The 25,668-nt window shown below is 57.7% G+C and overlaps 1 protein-coding gene across 1 annotated transcript in view; it reads left to right on the plus strand.

Annotated features, from left to right (window-relative positions):
- Positions 1–25,668, plus strand: part of TBC1D5 (TBC1 domain family member 5) — a 1,704,599-nt gene that overhangs the window by 1,256,510 nt on the left and 422,421 nt on the right. Inside the window, exon 17 of the mRNA XM_078664018.1 lies at positions 2,161–2,303. Coding sequence (XP_078520144.1) covers positions 2,161–2,303 — 143 coding nt within the window. The remainder of the gene's footprint in view (positions 1–2,160; positions 2,304–25,668) is intronic.

A 25,668-nucleotide genomic window follows, 5' to 3' on the forward strand; every position in this document is an offset into this window, starting at 1 on the left:
AAACTTCCTGTCCGAATCCACATGGAACATGATAGTTAAGGAAGTGTATTTAAACTGACAAACCCTCTGTCCTGACTCTATGAAAAATTAATTATTGAAATACGCGCACTTTATATTTCAAGCCCTGAAGAAGTCCCTGGAAGGGACGAAACGCGTTGGCGGTTTCAAAAGTGTTTTAAAGAATGAAAAATAAAGAAAGAAATTGAATATACAACATCGACTCGCCTTCGAAAAATTTCTACATTACTGACTGTTCACCTATTGATTATTGTTTGTTGAGTGTGCTGGGCTAACGTATTTATGTAAGCAAATGTCAGCACTCCTAGGAATGGCTCCCTTGGGCTATATCACGGATGTAAGATTGATTCGTGAATGACCGCGCCTGCTGTTGAGGGCGGTCGTCCTACCATCTCAAAGGGAGCCATGTTATTATCTTTCGGTTCATGAAATGCTAGGTTTGCTTGTTCTATCCTCTTACTTTCACCACCTTTCTTTTTTTTTAAACTTTATTTTATCTCCTATACTTAGCCTACCTTATGTGTGTCCTCTTACTTTCATCACCTTTCTTTGAAACCTTTATTTAAATTCCTATACTCAGCCTACCTATACATGATATTGATAAGACCAGCACTCTGTGGTGGCAACCTGAGTTTGAGAATATTGCAAAAACTGTCAAATGAAGAGCCTGTTTATCAAAATGATTATATTAACCATTTGGAAAAGTGTCCACAGGTTAAAAATTGAAGACTTAACTAATAAAACTATTTAGTTAAGATCCTTTGGAGAGTTACCGGCCCTTATCAGGATGATGATTTATCTTATAGAAAAACATTAGTTAAAGCTGGTTCTGTAATACTCTTGGGGCATTTTCATAATGCAAAGCTTCATTTATTTTGTGTATTTAAATCCACCGCATAGTAGTTTTATCTTTCCTACTTCCCTTCGTAGTCGATGCGTTGAATGCATTTATTCACTACATCCAGTCCTTGTTTCTATTATAAATATACATTATTGTATTTCTGCTCTGAATGGCAGTAATTTCGAGTTGTTAAAACATATTGCCAAAAGGTTCCCTTTATCCCTTGTACCTAATCGTAAACTTGACCATAATTCGAAACGTTTCCCTAATCCTAATTAAAATGTCATTTAATTACTTTAAATGTCATTATGATTAACCCTTGACCTAATTTTATTTATATTATTTTTTTATGAATCTCCGTAATAATCTCTTAATTTAACGTTAATTAAGTCTCAACCTCAAATTATAATAATTTTAATTATTTTTTTATAAATTAATCCTAACTCTCATCCTTTTTAAATCTATTTAAGTAAATTTAAAACATGAATCTAACATTAGTGCTATTCCTAACTTTTTAGGTTATTCAATTTCAATATCTGAAATCAAAATAAATGTATCGTCTATTAAATTAATTCTTACCCTCTCTAAGTTAAGTGAAATAATTATAAATCTTACTGTAGTCTAAATGCAAACCCAAACCTCGTGTGATTAAGTGCATACATTTTTATCTTTATTGTATTCTTTATTTTAATAATTGGTTTAACTGTAATTGTTACGGAATTACATTAAATATATTTAAAGTGATAAGCAACTTTGTTCTAACCCCAACTCTTAATTTGAATTACATTATTTTAAATTAATACAAACCAAACTCCCAAATAAAACAAACGGAGATTGAATAGAAACCAGCGTCATGTAATGTTTTTAACTTTACTACTAAAGTCGCTTTCTTGATGCACGTGCTAAAGTGTTGGTATAATTATGTAAGTACGTTGGAGTAAATGTGTCGCCGAAGTAAGGCAGAGAACTCAATGGGGGCAGAGGTATGACGTGTTTGATCTGCGAGGTTTCCCCCCGTGCCCCCCCCCCCCCACCCCCACCCCCCAGGCTGCACAGGAATGTTCATAGGAGGTGGGGGTTCAGTATCCAAGTGAACTGTCCTGTCTGCTTGCTGCTGCCTCTGCTGTCAATCGTATGTGATTTTGTGTCAGTTTCATGTATTTATATTTCGAATGTTGAGCGCGCCACAGAGATTCGCCTCCAGGCGCTATGAAGCGCAGCTCTCTGCATGGATGCGGCTGGTGTTGCTTCTCTTCCTCCCGCTGCCGGTAACTTTCTTTCCGTTTCCTTTCTTTTTCCAGGCGGTGGGTGCGGCTGCTGTTTGGCCGAGAGTTCCCCCTGCAGGACCTGCTGGTGGTCTGGGACGCCCTGTTCGCCGACAGCATCAGCCTCAACTTAGTCGACTACATTTTCGTAGCCATGCTGCTGTACATCAGAGACGCACGTGAGTACCTGCCTGGATGAGGGAAAAATATTAGAAGGTGCCTGCCTTATATTGAGAAACGGCTGCACCCGCTGCGAGCCTTGAACCCTTACTGGGCTGTAGGAAAAGATCACTGACGTATTAGATGACGTAGAGGACTGACGTGTTAGATGACTGACGTGATCCCACCTTCTTGTGGTTTGTAGTTCACCCATCTACATGTAGGACCGTTGCCATGACTCCAGTACATACGTGACTACGAGCTACTCGCACCTGACATGTGACCGCGTGATATCTGTGCACTCAGTGAGATACTCACTCCTAACATGCGACAGCCTGAGATCTCTGGACTCAGTGAGCTAGCTAACCTTCTGGGTCAACCTCCCAACTCTCCGCCTGTGAGTAACCTCCCGGGCTACATTTGCCACCCTTGGGGGTCCCACCTGTAGGTGACTTCTAGGGACATTCAGGGCCCCCTCCTTATGCCTCGACTGGAGACAGTCACAACACGGGCAGGTGAAAGGGCGCCCTGGGCTTCCGCCCATCAAACATGCCCCCCTGTGCTCTGAAGTCCTCTGTGACTCGAAGGTCTTTTGGGCACTGCTGGAGACTTCTCTGTGTCATCCTGGTCTTTACCTTCCCTCTGCGTTGGGGCACCTGAACCAGCCTCCCTGGGGTCCCTTCCGGTACCTGTGTGAGCACACTGGTGCTGATCCAGAGGCCGCTTCCTTCCCAAACTCTCTGAACCTGGCGTCTCTCTGGTGCTGGCACAATTCTGCAAAGCAATTACTTCAAATGTGCCCTTCCATCATCGCCACTGTACAGCCGGTCATCATTGTTTACTCTGCTGCCCGGTGCCTTACTAGAAGAATCCACAAAACCTGCCCTTGGCTGGTGTGACTGCCTCTGGCTGTCCCTGAACTTGAGGTGGTAGTTCTCGGGGTCAGACCAAACTTTTTGATTAAGGCTTCCTTCATCTGGTCAGCTACTTCAACAGCCAGTCAGGCATCCCTCCCTGCAGTTGGCATTCACTCAGACAAATGGCACCCCAGTAGAAGAAATAACCTTCTTAGGGGTTCACGGATACACCTGGTGCTTAAACCAACAAAGACGAGATTGGCACGGAAGCTGTAATATCAAAGGAACATATTTAATAACCTCACATGTGGGAGACAGCGTCACACAGTACCCTCAGGCCACTGTAGGAGATAATCTAAGGAGTACAGAGAACAGGGGCCTTATATATGCATTTGTTGCATAGTCAGCAAAAAAACCAAGGGGAGGTCCTGGCACATACAAGCATGGTTATTGACTAATATGGGTATACAAAATATGCTTGCTTAACAAAGTGGGAGGTGAAGAAACTCAAGTCTTCATTCTCAGGGGTCTCTCTAATACAAAAGAAGAATCTGACACAGAAGCTGGAATATAAAGAGAAAATTTTTATTAAACTCAAATGAGTGAGACTACGTCACACAGAAGCCATAGCAACTGAATGAGGCAGTCTAAAGAGTACAGAACACAGAGGCCTTTTATATGCTTAGGGTTACAAACTCAGCACAAAAGTAAGGGGCAGTCCTAGCTTTTGCAAGCATGCAAAATACCTAATATGGACATACAAGATCTGCAAAATATTAGCCAATAGGAAAACATTCAAAACAAGGCATCATGTAACCAGAACATCCCCCTTGAGTCGTGCTTTTGCCCAACCCGATAAGTCAATCAGTTACACCACCTACAGGTCAATCAGTAATGGCAGAACATGTTTGCGTGCTTCAAAGGAAAAGGTTGTGGAATAGGAAAACACAGGGAGAGAATTACGAAGGCCAAAAGATAAGATACAGCACGAGAAGAATGCTAAAGGCTAACAGATATTTGATACAGGGATTAGGTGGTCCAGACAAGAATTAGTTAGGCCAGCTGGTGTCTGAGATGGGTTTCAAAACAAGGACAGAGGGGGTTTTCAACACGTTGCAGTCCAAAAGGGCAGAGACAGTTCGCGAAACATGCAGCCTGTGTAAAGGCAACACAAAGTGGAGTTTGAATGTAAAATGGAGTCAAAATTAAAGAACCTCAGAGGGGAGACATTTCTCGTTACGTCAGTAAGAATAGCCTGACAGTTACACACTAAGAGCAGGTGCATGCTACCAGCTAGGCCTTTCTGAGCACGTGCAAGGCTCTGGAAGAGGGAGAAAGCACATGGCGAGCACATGGCTAACTAAGATGGCTGCCAAAAACAAAATTGCTTTTAGCTGATGCTAACAGCTAACAGCGATCCCTGCAATCTTTAACACCCCCTTCCCTCTCTGGAACTCTGTGACTACATAGGGACTTCGTCGTTTCTCCCACCATCTTCCTTGGACCCACAGGGCCTGCTTGACCTCGAGTCCACCTTGCCGTGTCCCCTCTCATGAGCCAGCAGGGCCGCCTTCTCCCCCAAGGCCAGGGTTAACTTCTGCTCCAGTGCCAGTGTTGCTGCCCTCTATCCCTCCAAAGTCAGCTTTTTCTCCTCTACAGCCCCATAGCCCCTTTCTTTTCCCCCAAACCAACACTATCCATCTGCAGTTTCAAAGCCCTGTCCGTCTGTCCTCCAGCTCTGAAGGGCACCCTCCTTGGGGCACCCCCTCCTCTGGCACTTGGGCCTCCTCAGTGTCCCCTTCACATTTCTCCTCGTGCTCATGGGAGGTGGATAGTTGCATGCTGACTCCCTCCCAAGCTCTGGGGGGGGGGGGGGCGGTGGGGGGGGTAGCTTTCCCCTGTGCACTCCCTGCTCAGCCTTCCCCTCCTGCCCTTCTCTTGGGTTCATGTTCAGGCATCTGTGCACCTACGGACGCTTGAGGGCCCCCTCTGCTCCTCACACACAGAAGCAAACACCCCCCTCGTACACCACGTGACAATCAGAGCACTCCTGTGGAGCAGCGTGCGGCCTCCACGAACGCGCCTCGACGCCTTGTCTCGGGGAGAGAGCGCTGTATAGATGCAAATACAATAAAACTGAATACCGTGTTCTTTGTCATTTGTTTGTAGGATTATACGAACATTTTCAGGAGGGATCTGTATTAGGGGGGTGGTTCACGAGATCATTATAATACTGCGGCTGTTTTGTCGGACCCCCCCTCCCCCTGTCCTAGAGGAAGTGCCTTCAAGGCTTACATCAGTTTATGGGATGAAACGTACCCCTGTCTTACTAATGAGAGTAGTCGCTGGTTTTATAAATGTAGCGCCTACCGCCGCCCTCTTGTGGCGTTGGTGTGTTATTTCCAGCTCAGTGACTGAGTGACGCTCGTTTTGTTGACCTTGGAAAGATGAATGGCTGCCTTCGCTGTGCTGACATTTGAACCCGCGGCGTCAGTTTTCTGCAGCAGGTGTGTTAACCCCCTGCTCTACTTGCTGTGATCCACAATGTACCTGCTCCGAGGCACTGCGTTCAAATCTTCATCCCTCTGTTCTGCTGCCGAGTCAGGAAAAGGACAAAATACTGGACCGCTCGAGCCTTGCATACTGCAGCCTTGTACAGAGCGCCATCTAGTGGCTCGCCGTGGGTACTGCACGCGCAGGAGGCGTTCGCTCCCTTTCAGTCTCCGCCGTGAGGACCAGGGTGCGAGTGGGGGAGATAAAGCGTTTATGTCCATAGAAGAGACGCCGTCGCCGTAGAGTGGACTCGGAGTAGGGGGCTTGGCCTTCTCTGCCCATCGGGCCCACCTGCGCAGGGCAGCGGCTGCCACGAGCCTTCTTATCCCCCAAATGCCCCCTGGCATTAAGGGCTTCTTCGGGACATATTGATGAGGCGGGCAGTGACCAGCAGGCCGGGCCCTCAGCGGGGGCACTGGCAAAGAATTCAATGTTGAATGTTGTCAGACTGCTGCCAGGTGCTTCTGTTGTGCAGCTCCTGGCAGCGGCGTGCCGTGGCTGTGCCAGGCTGTCCTGGTGCACGGCCTCGATGGCACCGCCTGACCCGGGCGCTGCGCTCTCTGCGAGGCCTCTGCCCCCTCGTCTCCGTTCACCCACCCCCTCTTCTCTGTACCCCTCCTCGCCACGCACGCCCCCTCTTCGCGCGCATTCCTCGGCTGGAACCGTGTCCCTTTCTCTGGTTTCTGGGTGGGATTTGCCCGCGCAGAGCCGGATTATCGGTCTCCGATGCCGCCGGCCAACGCCAGATGCGGGGCTTCTGGCCGGGAAGAGGGCCCTGAACAAAAATATTTATGGTGCCCACCTGATCGCCTGCCCAGTGCCACCCGTGCCCATCTGATAGCAGGGCATGGTGCCGGCGCGCAAGCTGCTGCTGAGCCTGCCACGCGCCCGTCGACACAGGGCTTTACTTGCGCCTCTTGCAGAGGCCGCGTCACGCCGTGGGTAGCCTCCCCCGCCGCACCCCACGCGCCCTGACGCAGGGCCTGCTCTCCCAGGCGTGTATGCCGCACTAGTCCGCCACATCCTGTCATGCAGACGTTGCAGGAGCTGGCCACCCAGGCCTTGCAGGCTGGCACAGCATGTGGCTGCCTGGGTGGCTTATGCTGGCGCAGGCTTTGTAGGCTGTCGTGTGGGCTTTGTAGGCTGTCGTGTGTGATGGAGCGGTGGCTGGTGCAGACCACCCAGGCCTTGTAGACATGCAAGGGTGCCAGTGGCTGGCCACCCAGGCCTTGTAGACATGCATGGGTGCCAGTGGCTGGCCACCCTGGCCTTGTAGACATGCATGGGTGCCAGTGGCTGGCCACCCTGGCCTTGTAGACATGCATGGGTGCCAGTGGCTGGCCACCCTGGCCTTGTAGGCATGCAGGGGTGCCAGTGGCTGGCCACCCTGGCCTTGTAGACATGCATGGGTGCCAGTGGCTGGCCACCCAGGCCTTGTGGGCATGCAGGGGTGCCAGTGGCTGGCCACCCTGGCCTTGTAAGCATGCAGGGGTGCCAGTGGCTGCCACTCTGGCCTTGTAGACATGCATGGCCGCCAGTGGCTGGCCACCCAGGCCTTGTGGGCATGCAGGGGTGCCGGTGGCTGGCCACCCTGGCCTTGTAGACATGCATGGGTGCCAGTGGCTGGCCACCCAGGCCTTGTAGACATGCATGGGTGCCAGTGGCTGGCCACCCAGGCCTTGTAGACATGCATGGGTGCCAGTGGCTGGCCACCCAGGCCTTGTAGACATGCATGGGTGCCAGTGGCTGGCCACCCTGGCCTTGTAGACATGCATGGGTGCCAGTGGCTGGCCACCCAGGCCTTGTAGACATGCATGGGTGCCAGTGGCTGGCCACCCAGGCCTTGTAGACATGCATGGGTGCCAGTGGCTGGCCACCCAGGCCTTGTAGACATGCATGGGTGCCAGTGGCTGGCCACCCTGGCCTTGTAGACATGCATGGGTGCCTGTGGCTGGCCACCCAGGCCTCGTAGGCATGCATGGTGCCAGTGGCTGGCCACCCTGGCCTTGTAGGCATGCAGGGGTGCCAGTGGCTGGCCACCCTGGCCTTGTAGGCATGCATGGGTGCCAGTGGCTGGCCACCCAGGCCTCGTAGGCATGCATGGTGCCAGTGGCTGGCCACCCTGGCCTTGTAAGCATGCATGGGTGCCTGTGGCTGGCCACCCAGGCCTCGTAGGCATGCATGGTGCCAGTGGCTGGCCACCCTGGCCTTGTAGGCATGCAGGGGTGCCAGTGGCTGGCCACCCAGGCCTCGTAGGCATGCATGGGTGCCAGTGGCTGGCCAACCAGGCCTCGTAGGCATGCATGGGTGCCAGTGGCTGGCCACCCTGGCCTTGTAGGCATGCATGGGTGCCTGTGGCTGGCCACCCAGGCCTTGTAGGCATGCATGGGTGCAAGTGGCTTCCCACCCAGGCCTTGTAGGCCTGCAGGGGTGTTAGAAAGGCGACCCCGGGGGAGGCAGAAGATGTCTGACTGACCACCCCTAGGTCCACCTCTCGGTCCAGAAGTAGCCGAGCGTTACTGAGAGGCCTCCTGGGTGAGGGTCCTCTCCTAGGATCGTACAGCAGGATAACCACAACACTACAAACGGACACCACACAAGGGGTTAAGTTCTTAGGCTTTATCAATAATAAAGGTTGCTGGGTCTCAGCGGTATATACAGGCAGATCGAGGGATCTGTAGAGTCTCGTAAAAGGGACAAGGTAGCGGGACAGTCTCGGTATGGATGCAGGAAGGGATACCCTGCGCACAGCTCTCAATCCTCGAGCCGGGGGTTCCGAGAGGTCGAGCCGCGGCAGCGCCAGCAGGCTCTCAAGATGGTTCGGCAAAGGTGGGCCGCGGCAGCGCCAGCAGGCTCCCAAGATGGTTCGGCAAAGGTGGGCTGCGCCAGCAGGCTCCCAAGATGGTTCGGCAAAGGTGGGCCGCGGCAGCGCCAGCAGGCTCTCAAGATGGTTCGGCAAAGGTGGGCCGCCATTATCTGACCCAGGGTGGTGTGGAGTGCAAAAAAACAATGGATTTGGGCCCAGATCTTTTGACTGTGGGAGTGTGTGACATTGATCCACATTCAGTCCATCACTTGTTGTTTTTTGCAATTGCCGCCCTAAGTGCGCTGGGGATGCCCAGACGTGGGTCCCAGGCACTCCACACCACTTGGAGTCAAGCTAGCCGGGCTGAAGAGAGGTGTTACCTCGAAACCGGTCCGGTCCTCGGATGCTTGATTCCGGTCTGGGAAAGATATGGCTGTTGTAGTTCGGACTGGACTGTTCCCATGGGGCAACAGGGTCAGAGCTGATTTGCATAAAGCCATTATCTGACCCAGGGTGGTGTGGAGTGCAAAAAAACGATGGATTTGGGCCCAGATCTTTTGACTGGGGGAGTGTGTGACATTGATCCACATTCAGTCCATCACTTGTTGTTTTTTGCGGTTCGACAAAGGTGGGCCGCGGCAGCGCCAGCAGGCTCCCAAGATGGTTCGGCAAAGGTGGGCCGCGGCAGCGCCAGCAGGCTCCCAAGATGGTTCGGCAAAGGTGGGCCGCGGCAGCGCCAGCTGGCTCTCAAGATGGTTCGGCAAAGGTGGGCCGCGGCAGCGCCAGCAGGCTCTCAGGATGGTTCGGCAAAGGTGGGCCGCGGCAGCGCCAGCAGGCTCTCAAGATGGTTCAGCAAAGGTGGGCCGCGGCAGCGCCAGCAGGCTCTCAAGATGGTTCGGCAAAGGTGGGACGCGGCAGCGCCAGCAGGCTCTCAGGGTCTCTTCAGGTTACAGGCAATGAGTTCTTCTGGTGTCGGCCGTGACAGCGTCGGTGGGGCTTTCCAGTCCAGGATACAACTGCCGTCCTACTCCGGGGCTGGCCCAGATATAGGACTGGAGTCCTTTGATGTCCGGACCCTCGCGCCTGGGGGTCAGAGGGGCCGGGAAGATGGTGTCCAGACACCCAGCAGGGGGGTGGAGCCAGCACCCAGGGATGCCGGGGGCGATCGATACCAGGCGTCCGGGGACGGTTGGAGGGCCATCGAAACTCCCCTGCTCCGGGATCTGTCGAGTGGCCACTCGACCACCTGGGTAGATCTTGGCGCCTCGATGTCTGGGCTTCGCTGGGCCTGGGCCGGGGCCGGAGCCACGTGGTCGTGACGTGGTGGGCCCAAGATGGAGTCGGGCGCGGCCTCGTGCTTAGGTCGTGAGGGACCCACGATGGAGCCAGGCCAGTAGGGGGGGTCCGGGATGGTGCCCGGACCAGCAATTTTGGGGCGTGCAGTGTTGGGCAAAAGAGCTGCCCGATGCTGGGTGGAGGGCCGATGTCGGCCTGGGCCCTCCATGCGGGAGGGGTAGGACCACGCCATGAGGCCGGGTCCAACACGCGTCCCCCCCAGCTGAAGGCAGGGGAGAGTCACCCATCTTCTTGGGGATTCTCCTCGCCGAGGCGGAAGAACCGGGAGAGGCCGTCAGCATTGGCGTGGTCGTTGCCGGGGCGATGCTCCACAGTGAAGTCCATCCCTTGCAGGGAGATGGACCATCGCAACAGTTTCGGGTTTTCTCCCCGCATCTGCATCAACCACCGCAGGGGCCGGTGGTCGGTCTGGACCCGGAAGTGGGTGCCGAAGAGGTAGGGCCGGAGCTTCTTTAGGGCCCACACGACGGCGAAGGCTTCCCTCTCGATGGTGCTCCAGCGCTGTTCTCTGGCTAGCAGCCGCCGGCTGATGAAGGCAACGGGAAGGTCGATTCCCTCAGGGTTCACTTGTGAGAGGACCGCCCCAATGCCGTGCTCCGAGGCGTCGGTTTGGACCACAAACTCTCGGCTGTAGTCGGGGGGCCTGGAGCACAGGGGCGGTGCACATGGCAGTCTTTAGAGTCTCGAAGGCTGTTTGGCACTCTGGGGTCCAGCGCACCTTTTGGGGTAGCCTCTTGGAGGTCAGTTCTGTGAGGGGCCCCATAATGCTTCCATAGTCTTTTATGAAGCGCCAATAGTATCCTGTGAGCCCCAGGAAGGCTTGGACGGCTGTTTGGGTATTTGGGGGCTCCCAGGCCCGGATGGCGTCAATCTTTGGCTGGAGGGGAGGCACCAGGCCGCTCCCCACCTGGTGTCCCAGATACGTCACGGACCCTTGGCCGATCTGGCACTTGCCGGCCTTTATTGTTAGTCCGGCCCGTCGGAGGGCCGACAGGACCTCCCGGAGGTGGGTCAGGTGTGCATCCCAGCGGAGGCTGTACACCGCAATGTCGTCTAGGTAGGCGGCGCTGAACTCTTCTAGCCGGGCCAGCACTCTATTCACGAGCCTCTGGAAGGTGGCCGGGGCGTTTTTCATGCCGAAGGGCATCACCTTGAAATGGTAGTGGCCATCAGGGGTCGAGAAGGCTGATCGCTCTTGCGCTCCAGGGGTGAGGCCGATCTGCCAATACCCGGCCGTGAGATCGAAGGTGCTGAGATACTTCGCAGCCCCCAGCGATCGATCAGTTCATCCGCCCGGGGGATGGGATGGGCGTCGGTCCTGGTGACGGCATTCAGCCCCCGGTAGTCAACACAGAACCGGAGCTCCGGGGGCGTGCCGGGGCGGCGGCTTTAGGGACCAGGACAACTGGGCTGGCCCACGGACTGTCGGAGGGTTCGACTACCCCCAGCGCTAGCATCTTGGCTACCTCGGACTGGATGCAGGCCCGCACTCGGTCGGGCACTCGGAAAGCTCGTTGTCTTACAGGCGGGCTGTCTCCGGTGTCTACATCGTGGACACACCACCGGGTGACTCCAGGGGTGAGGGAAAACAGATCTGCAAACTGCCCCAGCAGCTGCCGGCAGTCACGGTGCTGTTCCGGGGTCAGGGTGGAGGAGAGCATGACCCCTTCGATGGAGCCGTCCTTCTCAGTGGTGCTCATGAGATCTGGCAAAGGTTCGGAGTCGTCTTCAGCTCCGTCATCGGTCGCTAACAGCAGACTTAGTTCGCTGCGGGCAAAGTGCGGCTTGAGCCGGTTAGCGTGTAGAACCCGGAGGGGGTTCCGGGGGGACTCCATGTCCACCAGATAGGTGACGGGGCTCTTGCGCTCCACCACTTTGAAGGGCCCCGTCCACTTGTCCTGGAGGGCACAAGGTTCAACCGGGGACATGACCCAGACCTGCTGGCCCGGTTCGAATTCGATGGACGAGGCGTTCTGGTCATACCAGCGTTTCATCTCCTCCTGACTGGCTTCAAGGTTGGCTTCGGCCAGTTCCCGGAACTTCCGAGTCTGGTTGCGGAGGGTCAGGAGGTACTGGTAGACATCTGGTGGGGCACCTCGGACAGCCGTCTCCCAGCCTTCTTTGACCAGGCTGAGGGGGCCTCGGACCGGGTGCCCATACAATAGTTCGAAGGGGCTGAACCCCAGGGACTTCTGGGGTACTTCGCGATATGCAAACAGGAGGCAAGGCAGCAGAACATCCCATTTGCGTCGTAGTGGCTCCTCTAGGCCCTTGATCATTCCCTTCAGTGTTCGATTAAACCGCTCCACAAGTCCATTCCCTTGGGGGTGATACGGGGTGGTGAACTTATATGTGACCCCGCACTGTTGCCACAGGGATCGAATATGCTTAGAGATAAAGTTTGTGCCCCGATCACTCACGACTTCTCGGGGGAAGCCGACTCTGGAGAAGATCCCCATTAGGGCTCGGCCTACTACTGGGGCCGTGATGGTTCGGAGGGGGATGGCTTCCGGATAGCGGGTGGCATGGTCCACCAGAACGAGGATGAAGCGGTGCCCTTGAGCGGTGCGGGGGTCCAGGGGCCCCACGATGTCTATCCCCACTCGCTCGAAGGGGGTGGTGACCACGGGAAACGGCTGGAGCGGGGCTTTGACTTTCCCCCCGCTCTTCCCGCTGGCTTGACAGGTCGGGCAGGATCGGCAGTGATTGTGCACATCGTTGCGCATTTTCGGCCAGTAGAAATGGGTCACCAGGCAGCTGTAAGTTTTGTCCTGCCCCAGGTGCCCGGCGAGGGGCACATCATGTGCTAAGTTCAAAAGGAAGTCTCTAAATCGGAGGGGAACGACCAGCACCCGGCTGGCCCCTAGTTCGGCAATCTTCTGCTCACTGTAGAGAAGGTCGTTGTCCCAATAGACCCAGTGGGACCCCGCAGGGTCTCCAGCGGCTTGAGTGGCGGCTTGTTGTCAAATTCCCTCGAGGGAGGGACAGGTGCTCTGTTCTTGTCGGAATTGTTCGCGGGTGGGGCCACCTTCTTGGCGCCACTGAGCTAGTTCTGGAAGGTGGCCGAGCTCGGTGATTTCTTCATGGCTGGGCCCCTGGGGGCCGGTTTCAGGGTCAGCGTCCTCGGGGACGGCGGGCGGTGGAGGTGCGGGCCACTCCGGCTCCTCGATCGGGGCTTCCTCCGTTGGGGTGGAGGCCCGGGCGGACATGGAGCGGGTGGTCGCACAAACCCACTCGGGAAGGCCTAGCATCCCCAGATGCTCTCTCCGCTCTACGCCGGCCCAGAGGGAACTTTCCAGGTCGTTCCCGAGGAGGCAGTCCACGGGGGCATCGTCTCAGACAGTCACTTTCAGCATGCCCGACACCCCTCCCCACTCGAAGGGGATGCGGGCCATCTGGCACAAACTCTCAGAGTTGTCCGCCGACCGCACTGGGCACAAGACGTTGGGAAGAATTTGTTCGGAGGTCACCAAGTGGCAGCGGACCGCCGTCACGCTGGCTCCAGTATCCCGGAGGGCTTCGGCCCGGCGTCCATTGATGGTGACCCATTGGCGGTATTTCCGGGTGTTACCTGGGATCGGGTCTCGGGGGATCATGTCTTGATCACCCAGGCATGCTAAGATCATGGCGGCGGGCTCCCACTCGGCCTGCTCGGTGTCGTCGCCCTCTTCTTCGCCTCCCTCTGCACTCAGGACGGCGGCCGAGATCTGGCGGCTCGGGGGACCGGTGGTGCCGGGTCGGTGGTTCATCGGGCAGAGAGGGTCGTTCGCATAATGGCCCTGTCGCTGGCATCTGTGGCACGTAACATTCAGGCGGGGCCCGGGTCTTGCTGGGGGGCCTCCCCTCCAAACCAGGGAGGGCGACGGGGAGGTAGGGGATGACCCCGCGGGGGTGTCTCGGCCCCTGCTCTGGCCTCCTCCGCCGCCTCGTGGTCGGTGGTTCCCCGGGGATCCCCGGCCGTAGTCTCCCATCGGACTCCGGGGAACTCAGTTGCTCACCCATCTATCCGCCTCGACAGCGAGTTTTCGTGGCTCTGTCAATTTGCTGTCGAGGAGGTGCTGCCGGAGTTCGATGAAGCAGTTATTGGAAAGATGTTCCCATAGGATGAGGTCGACCAACTGCTGGTAGGTGGTGACCTGGCAGCCTCTGATCCACCCTTCGAAGGCTCTGCTGTAAAAGTTCACGTACTCCACCCAAGTGGTACCGGGGATTTTTTTACAGTCTCGGAATCGGTGCCGGTACATTTCGGGGGTGAGTCCGTAGCGAGTGAGGAGGGTGGTCTTCATGTGTTCGTACGAGGTCATCTCGGCGTCGGGGAGCTCTAGCAGGGCGTCTCTCCCCTCGTTGATGAACTTTCCCCATAGGCCGGCGCCCCAGTCTTTGAGGGGTACTCGATGGGCGGTCATGGCGACCTCGTAGGCTTTGAACCACTGTTGGATGTCGTCGTTCTTATAGTATTCTTTGACGACCTCCTTGGGTATGTGCACCTTCGTGTCCACCGGCGGGGGTGAGGTCTTACCCCCGGCGGTGCCGGTTTCGGTTGTCTTGGCCTTGATTTCCAGTTCTTTGAGGCCGCGCTCATGCTCGAGCATGAGTTTCTTTTCTTCGAGGTCTCGTTGTCTTCGCCTTTCCTCTAGGTCTCCTTCTAGCCGTAGTTGCTCGAGGGCTAATTTCCTTTCTGCCAGCTGTATCTCTCCTTCTTGTCGGAGTCGGGCGAGCTCCAACTCGTGGAGCCGGTTCCTCTCTTGTTCTCGGGCGTCTCCGTGGGGGAGGCCCGTGTCCAGGTTGGCGAGTCCTTCCCTCGCTGGGTTCGCATCGGTCTCCGGGCGCCCGTTCGGGCCCGGGTTATCTTCATTCTGGGGTGGCGCGTTATCGGCGTCCGCCCAGGCTTGCAGGGCTGATTTAAAGTCCTCTTTGGTGTTGAGGCCCGTGGTAGCGATGCCTAGGTCCTTGCAGAATTGTTTTAATTCCTTGTGGCTGTAATCTTCCATCTTTTCTTTCTGGAATTCCGCAGTCGGTCTGGTTTCCTGAGTAGTCATGGTCGCGGTGTGTTTTTCTCGGTAGTGAGTGAATTACTCTCTGTACGATCTGCGTCGGCTCGGATCCCGTCGCCTGCCACCAATGTTAGAAAGGCGACCCCGGGGGAGGCAGAAGATGTCTGACTGACCACCCCTAGGTCCACCTCTCGGTCCAGAAGTAGCCGAGCGTTACTGAGAGGCCTCCTGGGTGAGGGTCCTCTCCTAGGATCGTACAGCAGGATAACCACAACACTACAAACGGACACCGCACAAGGGGTTAAGTTCTTAGGCTTTATCAATAATAAAGGTTGCTGGGTCTCAGCGGTATATACAGGCAGATCGAGGGATCTGTAGAGTCTCGTAAAAGGGACAAGGTAGCGGGACAGTCTCTGTATGGATGGAGGAAGGGATACCCTGCGCACAGCTCTCAATCCTCGAGCCGGGGGTTCCGAGAGGTCGAGCCGCGGCAGCGCCAGCAGGCTCTCAAGATGGTTCGGCAAAGGTGGCCCGCGGCAGCGCCAGCAGGCTCCCAAGATGGTTCGGCAAAGGTGGGCCGCGGCAGCGCCAGCAGGCTCTCAAGATGGTTCGGCAAAGGTGGGCCGCGGCAGCGCCAGCAGGCTCCCAAGATGGTTCGGCAAAGGTGGGCCGCGGCAGCGCCAGCAGGCTCTCAAGATGGTTCGGCAAAGGTGGGCCGCGGCAGCGCCAGCAGGCTCTCAAGATGGTTCGGCAAAGGTGGGCCGCGGCAGCGCCAGCAGGCTCTCAAGATGGTTCGGCAAAGGTGGGCCGCGGCAGCGCCAGCAGGCTCTCAGGGTCTCTTCAGGTTACAGGCAATGAGTTCTTCTGGTGTCGGCCGTGACAGCGTCGGTGGGGCTTTCCAGTCCAGGATACAACTGCCGTCCTACTCCGGGGCTGGCCCAGATATAGGACTGGAGTCCTTTGATGTCCGGACCCTCGCGCCTGGGGGTCAGAGGGGCCGGGAAGATGGTGTCCAGACACCCAGCAGGGGGGTGGAGCCAGCACCCAGGGATGCCGGGGGCGATCGATACCAGGCGTCCGGGGACGGTTGGAGGGCCATCGAAACTCCCCTCCTCCGGGATCTGTAGAGTGGCCACTCGACCACCTGGGTAGATCTTGGCGCCTCGATGTCTGGGCTTCGCTGGGCCTGGGCCGGGGCCGGAGCCACGTGGTCGTGACGTGGTGGGCCCAAGATGGAGTCGGGCACGGCCTCGTGCTTAGGTCGTGAGGGGCCCACGATGGAGCCAGGCCAGTAGGGGGGGTCCGGGATGGTGCCCGGACCAGCAATGTTGGGGCGTGCAGTGTTGGGCAAAAGAGCTGCCCGATGCTGGATGGAGGGCCGATGTCGGCCTGGGCCCTCCATGCGGGAGGGGTAGGTCCACGCCATGAGGCCGGGTCCAACAAGGGGTGCCAGTTGCTGGCCACCCAGGCCTTGTAGACATACATGGGTGCCAGTGGCTGGCCACCCAGGCGTTGTAGGCCTGCAGGGGTGCCAGTGGCAGGCCACCCAGGCCTTGTAGGCATGCAGGGATGCCAGTGGCTGCCCACCCAGGCCTTGTAGGACCGCAGGGGTGCCAGTGGCTGGCCACCCAGGCCTTGTAGGCATGCATGGGTGCCAGTGGCTGGCCACCCAGGCCTTGTACGCCTGCAGGGGTGCCAGTGGCTGGCCACCCAGGCCTTGTAGGCATGCATGGGTGCCAGAGCCTGGCCACCCAAGCCTTGTAGGCATGCATGGGTGCCAGTGGCTGGCCACCCAGGCCTTGTAGGCATGCATTGGTGCCAGTGGCCGGCTGTTGTGATGTGGCATGGGCTGGCCGCCCAGCACTTCCCTCCCCCCCCCCCCCCCCCCCTCCTCTGGACCCCACGCATCCGGATGCAGGGCCTACTCTCCCAGGCTTGTATGCCTCACTAGTCCGCCACATCCTGTCATGCAGATGTTGCAGGTGCTGGCCATCCAGGCCTTGCTGGCTGGCACAGCATGTGGCTGCCTGGGTGGCTTATGCTGGCTCAGGCCTTGTAGACTGTCGTGTGTGATGGGGCGGTGGCTGGTGCAGGCCAGCCAGGCCTTGTAGACATACATGGGTGCCAGTGGCTGGCCACTCAGGCCTTGTAAGCATGCAGGGGTGCCAGTGGCTGGCTACCAGGCCTTGTAGGCCTGCAGGGAGCCAGTGGCTGGCCACCCAGCCCTTGTAGACATACATGGGTGCCAGTGGCTGGCTACCAGGCCTTGTAGGCCTGCAGGGTGCCAGTGGCTGGCTACCAGGCGTTGTAGGCCTGCAGGGTGCCAGTGGCGGGTCACCCAGGCCTTGTAAGCATGCATGGGTGCCAGTGGCGGGCCACCCAGGCCATGTAGACCGCCACATGTTGTGATGTGGCAAGGGCTGGCCGCCCAGCCCTTGTATGCCGCCAAGCGTTGTTATGCAGGTATGGGAGTGGCTGGCCACCCAGGCCTTGTAGACATGCATGGGTGCCAGTGGCTGGCCGCCCAGGCCTTGTAGGCCTTCAGGGGTGCCAGTGGCTGGCCACCCAGGCCTTGTAGGCATGCATGTGTGCCAGTGGCTGGCAACCCTGGCCTTGTAGGACCGCAGGGGTGCGGCTGGCCACCCAGGCCTTGTAGACATGCATGGGTGCCAGTGGCTGGCCACCTAGGCCTTGTAGGCATGCATGGCTGGCACTGCACGGTGGCTGCCTGGGTGGCTTATGCTGGCCTATGCTTTGTAGACTGTCGTGTGTGGGGCGGTGGCTGGTGCAGGCCACCCAGGCCTTGTAGACATACATGGGTGCCAGTTGCTGGCCACCCAGGCCTTGTAAGCATGCAGGGGTACCAGTGGCTGGCCACCCAGGCGTTGTAGGCATGCATGGGTGCCAGTGGCTGGCCACCCAGGCCTTGTAGGCCTGCAGGGGTGCCAGTGGCAGGCCACCCAGGCCTTGTAGACATACATGGGTGCCAGTGGCTGGCCACCCAGGCCTTGTAAGCATGCAGGGGTGCCAGTGTCGCCACTCTGGCCTTGTAGGTATGCATGGGTGCCAGTGGCTGGCCACCGAGGCCTTGTACGCCTGCAGGGGTGCCAGTGGCTGGCCACCCAGGCCTTGTAGGCATGCATGGGTGCCAGAGCCTGGCCACCCAAGCCTTGTAGGCATGCATGGGTGCCAGTGGCTGGCCACCCAGGCCTTGTAGGCATGCATGGGTGCCAGTGGCTGGCCACCCATGCCTTGTAGGCCTGCAGGGTGCCAGTGGCTGGCAACCCAGGCCTTGTAGACATGCATGGGTGCCAGTGGCTGGCCACCCAGGCCTTGTAGACATGCATGGGTGCCAGTGGTTGGCCACCCAGGCCTTGTAGGCATGCATGGGTGCCAGTGGCTGGCCACCCAGGCCTTGTAGGTCTGCCAGTGGCTGGAAACCCAGGCCTTGTAGACCGCCGCGTGTTGTGATGTGGCAGGGGCTGGCCGTCCAGCCCTTGTAGGCCACCAAGAGTTGTGATGCAGGTATGGGGGTGGCTGGCCACCCAGGCCTTGTAGACCGCTGCGTGTTGTGATGGAGGGGTGCCAGTGGCTGGCCACCCAGGCCTTGTAGGACCGCAAGGGTGCCAGTGGCTCTCAACCCAGGCCTTGTAGGCATGCAGGGGTGCCAGTGGCTGGCAACCCAGGCCTTGTAGACCGCCGCGTGTTGTGATGTGGCATGGGCTGGCCGCCCAGGCCTTGTAGGCCTGCAGGGGTACGCGTAGCTGGTCACCCAGGCCTTGTAGGCATGAAGGGGTGCCAGTGGCTAGCCACCCAGGCGTGCGTAGCACTCCCCTCCCCCACCCCCCCCCCCCCGCGCTGGACCCCACGCATCCTGATGCAGGGCCTGCTCTCCCAGGCTTGTATGCCGCACTAGTCCGCCACATCCTGTCATGCAGATGTTGTAGGTGCTGGCCACCCAGGCCTTGCTGGCTGGCACAGCATGTGGCTGCCTGGGTGGCTTATGCTGGCCCAGGCCTTGTAGACTGTCGTGTGTGATAGGGCAGTGGCTGGTGCAGGCCACCCAGGCCTTGTAGACATACATGGGTGCCAGTGGCTGGCCACTCAGGCCTTGTAAGCCTGCAGGGGTGCCAGTGGCAGGCCAGCCAGGCCTTGTAGACATACATGGGTGCCAGTGGCTGGCCACCCAGGCCTTGTAGGCATGCATGGGTGCCAGTGGCTGGCCACCCAGGCCTTGTAGGTATGCCAGTGGCTGGCAACCCAGGCCTTGTAGACCGCCGTGTGTTGTGATGTAATTGCAAACACAACAGTGATGGACAGAATGTGGATCAATGTCACACATTCACCCCAGTCCAAAGATCTGGGCCCAAATCCATCGTTTTTCCACTCCACACCACCCTGGGTTAGACAATGGCGATATGCAAATCAGCGCTGACCCTGTGCCCCATGGGAACAGTCCAGTCCGAACTACAAAAGCCATGTTTTTCCCAGAACGGAAACAAGCATCCGAGGACCGGCCCGGTTTCGAGGTAACACCTCTCATGAATGTGTGACATTGATCCACATTCTGTCCATCACTGTTGTGTTTGCAATTACCGCTCTAAGTGTACTGGGGATGCTCAGACGTGAGTCCCAGGCACTCCACACCACTGGAATCAAGCTAGCCGGGCTGATGAGAGGTGTTACCTCGAAACCGGTCCGGTCCTCGGATGCTTGTTTCCGTTCTGGGAAGGACATGGCTTTTGTAGTTCGGACTGGACTGTTCCCATGGGGCACAGGGTCAGCGCTGATTTGCATATCGCCATTGTCTAACCCAGGGTGGTGTGGAGTGGAAAAACGATGGATTTGGGCCCAGATCTTTGGACTGGGGTGAATGTGTGACATTGATCCACATTCTGTCCATCACTGTTGTGTTTGCAATTACCGCTCTAAGTGTACTGGGGATGCTCAGACGTGAGTCCCAGGCACTCCACACCACTGGAATCAAGCTAGCCGGGCTGATGAGAGGTGTTACCTCGAAACCGGGCCGGTCCTCGGATGCTTGTTTCCGTTCTGGGAAGGACATGGCTTTTGTAGTTCGGACTGGACTGTTCCCATGGGGCACAGGGTCAGCGCTGATTTGCATATCGCCATTGTCTAACCCAGGGTGGTGTGGAGTGGAAAAACGATGGATTTGGGCCCAGATCTTTGGACTGGGGTGAATGTGTGACATTGATCCACATTCTGTACATCACTGTTGTGTTTACAATTACCGCTCTAAGTGTACTGGGGATGCTCAGACGTGAGTCCCAGGCACTCCACACCACTGGAATCAAGCTAGCCGGGCTGATGAGAGGTGTTACCTCGAAACCGGGCCGGTCCTCGGATGCTTGTTTCCGTTCTGGGAAGGACATGGCTTTTGTAGTTCGGACTGGACTGTTCCCATGGGGCACAGGGTCAGCGCTGATTTGCATATCGCCATTGTCTAACCCAGGGTGGTGTGGAGTGGAAAAACGATGGATTTGGGCCCAGATCTTTGGACTGGGGTGAATGTGTGACATTGATCCACATTCTGTCCATCACTGTTGTGTTAGCAATTACCGCTCTAAGTGTACTGGGGATGCTCAGACGTGAGTCCCAGGCACTCCACACCACTGGAATCAAGCTAGCCGGGCTGATGAGAGGTGTTACCTCGAAACCGGGCCGGTCCTTGGATGCTTGTTTCCGTTCTGGGAAGGACATGGCTTTTGTAGTTCGGACTGGACTGTTCCCATGGGGCACAGGGTCAGCGCTGATTTGCATATCGCCATTGTCTAACCCAGGGTGGTGTGGAGTGGAAAAACGATGGATTTGGGCCCAGATCTTTGGACTGGGGTGAATGTGTGACATTGATCCACATTCTGTCCATCACTGTTGTGTTTGCATTTACCGCTCTAAGTGTACTGGGGATGCTCAGACGTGAGTCCCAGGCACTCCACACCACTGGAATCAAGCTAGCCGGGCTGATGAGAGGTGTTACCTCGAAACCGGGCCGGTCCTCGGATGCTTGTTTCCGTTCTGGGAAGGACATGGCTTTTGTAGTTCGGACTGGACTGTTCCCATGGGGCACAGGGTCAGCGCTGATTTGCATATCGCCATTGTCTAACCCAGGGTGGTGTGGAGTGTAAAAACGATGGATTTGGGCCCAGATCTTTGGACTGGGGTGAATGTGTGACATTGATCCACATTCTGTCCATCACTGTTGTGTTTGCAATTACCGCTCTGTGTGTTGTGATGTGGCAGGGGCTGGCCGTCCAGCCCTTGTAAGCATGCATGGGTGCCAGTGGCGGGCCACCCAGGCCATGTAGACCGCCACATGTTGTGATGTGGCAAGGGCGGGCCGCCCAGCCCTTGTAGGCCGCCAAGCGTTGTGATGCAGGTATGGGAGTGGCTGGCCACCCAGGCCTTGTAGACATGCATGGGTGCCAGTGGCTGGCCGCCGAGGCCTTGTAGGCCTGCAGGGGTGCCAGTGGCTGGCCACCTAGGCCTTGTAGGCATGCATGTGTGCCAGTGGCTGGCAACCCTGGCCTTGTAGGACTGCAGGGTTGTGGCTCAACACCCAGGCCTTGTAGACATGCATGGGTGCCAGTGGCTGGCTACCCAGGCCTTGTAGGCATGCATTGCTGGCACTGCACGGTGGCTGCCTGGGTGGCTTATGCTGGCCTATGCTTTGTAGACTGTCGTGTGTGATGGGGCGGTGGCTGGTGCAGGCCACCCAGGCCTTGTAGACATACATGGGTGCCAGTGGCTGGCCAACCAGGCCTTGTAAGCATGCAGGGGTACCAGTGGCTGGCCACCCAGGCCTTGTAGGCATGCATGGGTGCCAGTGGCTGGCCACCCAGGCCTTGTAGGCATGCATGGGTGCCAGTGGCTGGCCACCCAGGCCTTGTAGGTATGCCAGTGGCTGGCAACCCAGGCCTTGTAGACCGCCGCGTGTTGTGATGTGGCATGGGCTGGCCGCCCAGGCCTTGTAGGCCTGCAGGGGTACGCGTAGCTGGTCACCCGGGCCTTGTAGGCATGCAGGGGTGCCAGTGGCTAGCCACCCAGGCTTGCGTAGCACTCCACTTTCCCCGCCCCCCCCCCGCTGGCCCCCACGCATCCTGATGCAGGGCCTGCTCTCCCAGGCTTGTATCCCGCACTAGTCCGCCACATCCTGTCATGCAGATGTTGCAGGTGCTGGCCACCCAGGCCTTGTAGGCCTGCAGGGGTACGCGTAGTTGGTCACCCAGGCCTTGTAGGCATGCAGGGGTGCCAGTGGCTGGCCACCCTGGCCTTGTAGGCATGCAGGGGTGCCAGTGACTGACCACCCAGGCCTTGTAGACATGCATGGGTGCCAGTGGCTGGCCACCCAGGCCTTGTAGGCATGCATGGGTGCCAGTGGCTGGCCACTCAGTCCTTGTAGGCATGCAGGGGTGCCAGTGGCTGGCAACCCAGGCCTTGTAGACCGCCGCGTGTTGTGATGTGGCAGGGGCTGGCCGCCCAGCCCTTGTAGGCCGCCAGGAGTTGTGATGTAGGTATGGGAGTGGCTGGCCACCCAGGCCTTGTAGACCACTGCGTATTGTGATGGAGGGTTGCCAGTGGCTGGCCACCCAGGCCTTGTAGGACCGCAGGGGTGCCAGTGGCTGGCAACCCAGGCCTTGTAGGCATGCAGGGGTGCCAGTGGCTGGCAACCCAGGCCTTGTAGACCGCCGCGTGTTGTGATGTGGCATGGGCTGGCCGCCCAGGCCTTGTAGGCCTGCAGGGGTACGCATTGCTGGTCACCCAGGCCTTTTAGGCATGCAGGGGTGCCAGTGGCTAGCTACCCAGGCTTGCGTAGCACTCCCCCCCCCCCCCCCGCTGGACTCCACGCATCCTGATGCAGGGCCTGCTCTCCCAGGCTTGTTTGCCGCACTAGTCCGCCACATCCTGTCATGCAGACGTTGCAGGTGCTGGCCACCCAGGCCTTGCTGGCTGGCACAGCATGTGGCTGCCTGGGTGGCTTATGCTGGCCCAGGCCTTGTAGACTGTCGTGTGTGATAGGGCGGTGGCTGGTGCAGGCCACTCAGGCCTTGTAGGCATGCATGGGTGCCAGTGGATGGCCACCCAGGCCTTGTAGAAATACATGGGTGCCAGTGGCTGGCTACCCAGGCATTGTAAGCATGCAGGGGTGCCAGTGGCTAGCTACCAGGCCTTGTAGGCCTGCAGGGTGCCAGTGGCTGGCCGCCCAGGCCTTGTAGACCTACATGGGTGCCAGTGGCTGGCCACCCAGGCCTTGTAAGCATGCAGGGGTGCCAGTGGCTGGCTACCAGGCCTTGTAGGACTGCAGGGTGCCAGTGGCTGGCTACCAGGCCTTGTAGGCCTGCAGGGTGCCAGTGGCGGGTCACCCAGGCCTTGTAAGCATGCATGGGTGCCAGTGGCGGGCCACCCAGGCCATGTAGACCGCCACATGTTGTGATGTGGCAAGGGCTGGCCTCCCAGCCCTTGTAGGCCGCCAAGCGTTGTGATGCAGGTATGGGAGTGGCTGGCCATCCAGGCCTTGTAGGCCTGCATGGGTGCCAGTGGCTGGCCGCCCAGGCCTTGTAGGCCTGCAGGGGTGCCAGTGGCTGGCCACCCAGGCCTTGTAGGCATGCATGTGTGCCAGTGGCTGGCAACCCTGGCCTTGTAGGACCGCAGGGATGCGGCTGGCCACCCAGGCCTTGTAGACATGCATGGGTGACAGTGGCTGGCCACCCAGGCCTTGTAGGCATGCATGGCTGGCACTGCACGGTGGCTGCCTGGGTGGCTTATGCTGGACTATGCTTTGTAGACTGTCGTGTGTGATGGGGCGGTGGCTGGTACAGGCCACCCAGGCCTTGTAGACATACATGGGTGCCAGTGGCTGGCCACCCAGGCCTTGTAAGCATGCAGGGGTACCAGTGGCTGCCACCCAGGCCTTGTAGGCATGCATGGGTGCCAGTGGCTGGCCACCCAGGCCTTGTAGGCATGCATGGGTGCCAGTGGCTGGCCGCCCAGGCCTTGTAGGCCTGCAGGGGTGCCAGTGGTAGGCCACCCAGGCCTTGTAGACATACATGGGTGCCAGTGGCTGGCCACCCAGGCCTTGTAAGCATGCAGGGGTGCCAATGGCTGGCCACCCAGGCCTTGTAGGCATGCATGGGTGCCAGTGGCTGGCCACCCAGGCCTTGTACGCCTGCAGGGGTGCCAGTGGCTGGTCACCCAGGCCTTGTAGGCATGCATGGGTGCCAGAGCCTGGCCACCCAAGCCTTGTAGGCATGCATGGGTGCCAGTGGCTAGCCACCCAGGCCTTATAGGCATGCATGGGTGCCAGTGGCTGGTAACCCAGGCCTTGTAGGCATGCATGGGTGCCAGTGGCTGGCCATCCAGGCCTTGGAGGCATGCATGGGTGCCAGTGGCTGACCACCCAGGCCTTGTAGACATGCATGGGTGCCAGTGGCTAGCCACCCAGGCCTTGTAGGCATGCATGGGTGCCAGTGGCTGACCACCTAGGCCATGTTGACATGCATGGGTGCCAGTGGCCGGCCACCCAGGCCTTGTAGACATGCATGGGTGCCAGTGGCTGGCCACCCAGGCCTTGTAGGCATGCATGGGTGCCACTGGCTGGCCACCCAGGCCTTGTAAGCATGCATGGGTGCCAGTGGCTGGCAACCCAGGCCTTGTAGACCGCCGCGTGTTGTGATGTGGCAGGGGCTGGCCACCCAGCCCTTGTAGGCCGCCAAGAGTTGTGAGGCAGGTATGGGAGTGGCTGGCCACCCAGGCCTTGTAGACATGCAGTGGTGCCAGTGGCTGGCCACCTAGGCCTTGTAGGCCGCCGCATGTTATGATGCAGGGGTGCCAGTGGCTGGCCACCTAGGCCTTGTAGGCCGCCGCGTGTTGTGATGCAGGAGTGCCAGTGGCTGGCCACCCAGGCCTTGTAGGCCAGTGTGTGTTGTGATGCAGCAGTGTCTGGTGCTGGCCTCTTAGGCTTTTTAGACTACCACGTGTTATGACATGGTGCTGCTTGCCACCCAGGCTTTGTAGGCTGCCATGTGTTGTGACATAATTATTCAGAAAAGGGGGTGGTGATGGACAGAGCATCTGAATTAAACAGAACACTCATACCCAGTCAAAAGGTCAGGGCTTGATCCATCACCATTTTTTAGCTCACTGCACCATCCCAGTTCAGAACCTGGCTACATGCCAATTAGTCTGTCCCTGGCCCAGTGCATCATGGGAACAGGGCAGACCAAACTACCAAGCCAATTCTTTACTGGAAAGGAAACAAGCTTCCGGGGACCGGTTTCTGGCATTGCAGCCGTCTTCGGCCCGGCTTGCTTGAATCCTGATGGTGCAGTGAGCAAGGGACTCATGTCTGAGCATACCCTGCCACTCCTATAGTGGCCAAAACGATTCAGAAAAGGGGGTGGTGATGGACAGAGCATCTGAATTAAACAGAACACTCATACCCAGTCAAAAGATCAGGGCTTGATCCATCACCGTTTTTTAGCTCACTGCACCATCCCAGTTCAGAACCTGGCTACATGCAAATTAGTCTGTCCCTGGCCCAGTGCATCATGGGAACAGGGCAGACCAAACTACCAAGCCAATTCTTTACTGGAAAGGAAACAAGCTTCCGGGGACCGGTTTCTGGCATTGCAGCCGTCTTCGGCCCGGCTTGCTTGAATCCTGATGGTGCAGTGAGCAAGGGACTCATGTCTGAGCATACCCTGCCACTCCTATAGTGGCCAAAACGATTCAGAAAAGGGGGTGGTGATGGACAGAGCATCTGAATTAAACAGAACACTCATACCCAGTCAAAAGATCAGGG

Source organism: Lissotriton helveticus, chromosome 10 (genome assembly GCF_964261635.1).
Source record: "Lissotriton helveticus chromosome 10, aLisHel1.1, whole genome shotgun sequence".
NCBI lineage: Eukaryota > Metazoa > Chordata > Amphibia > Caudata > Salamandridae > Lissotriton > Lissotriton helveticus.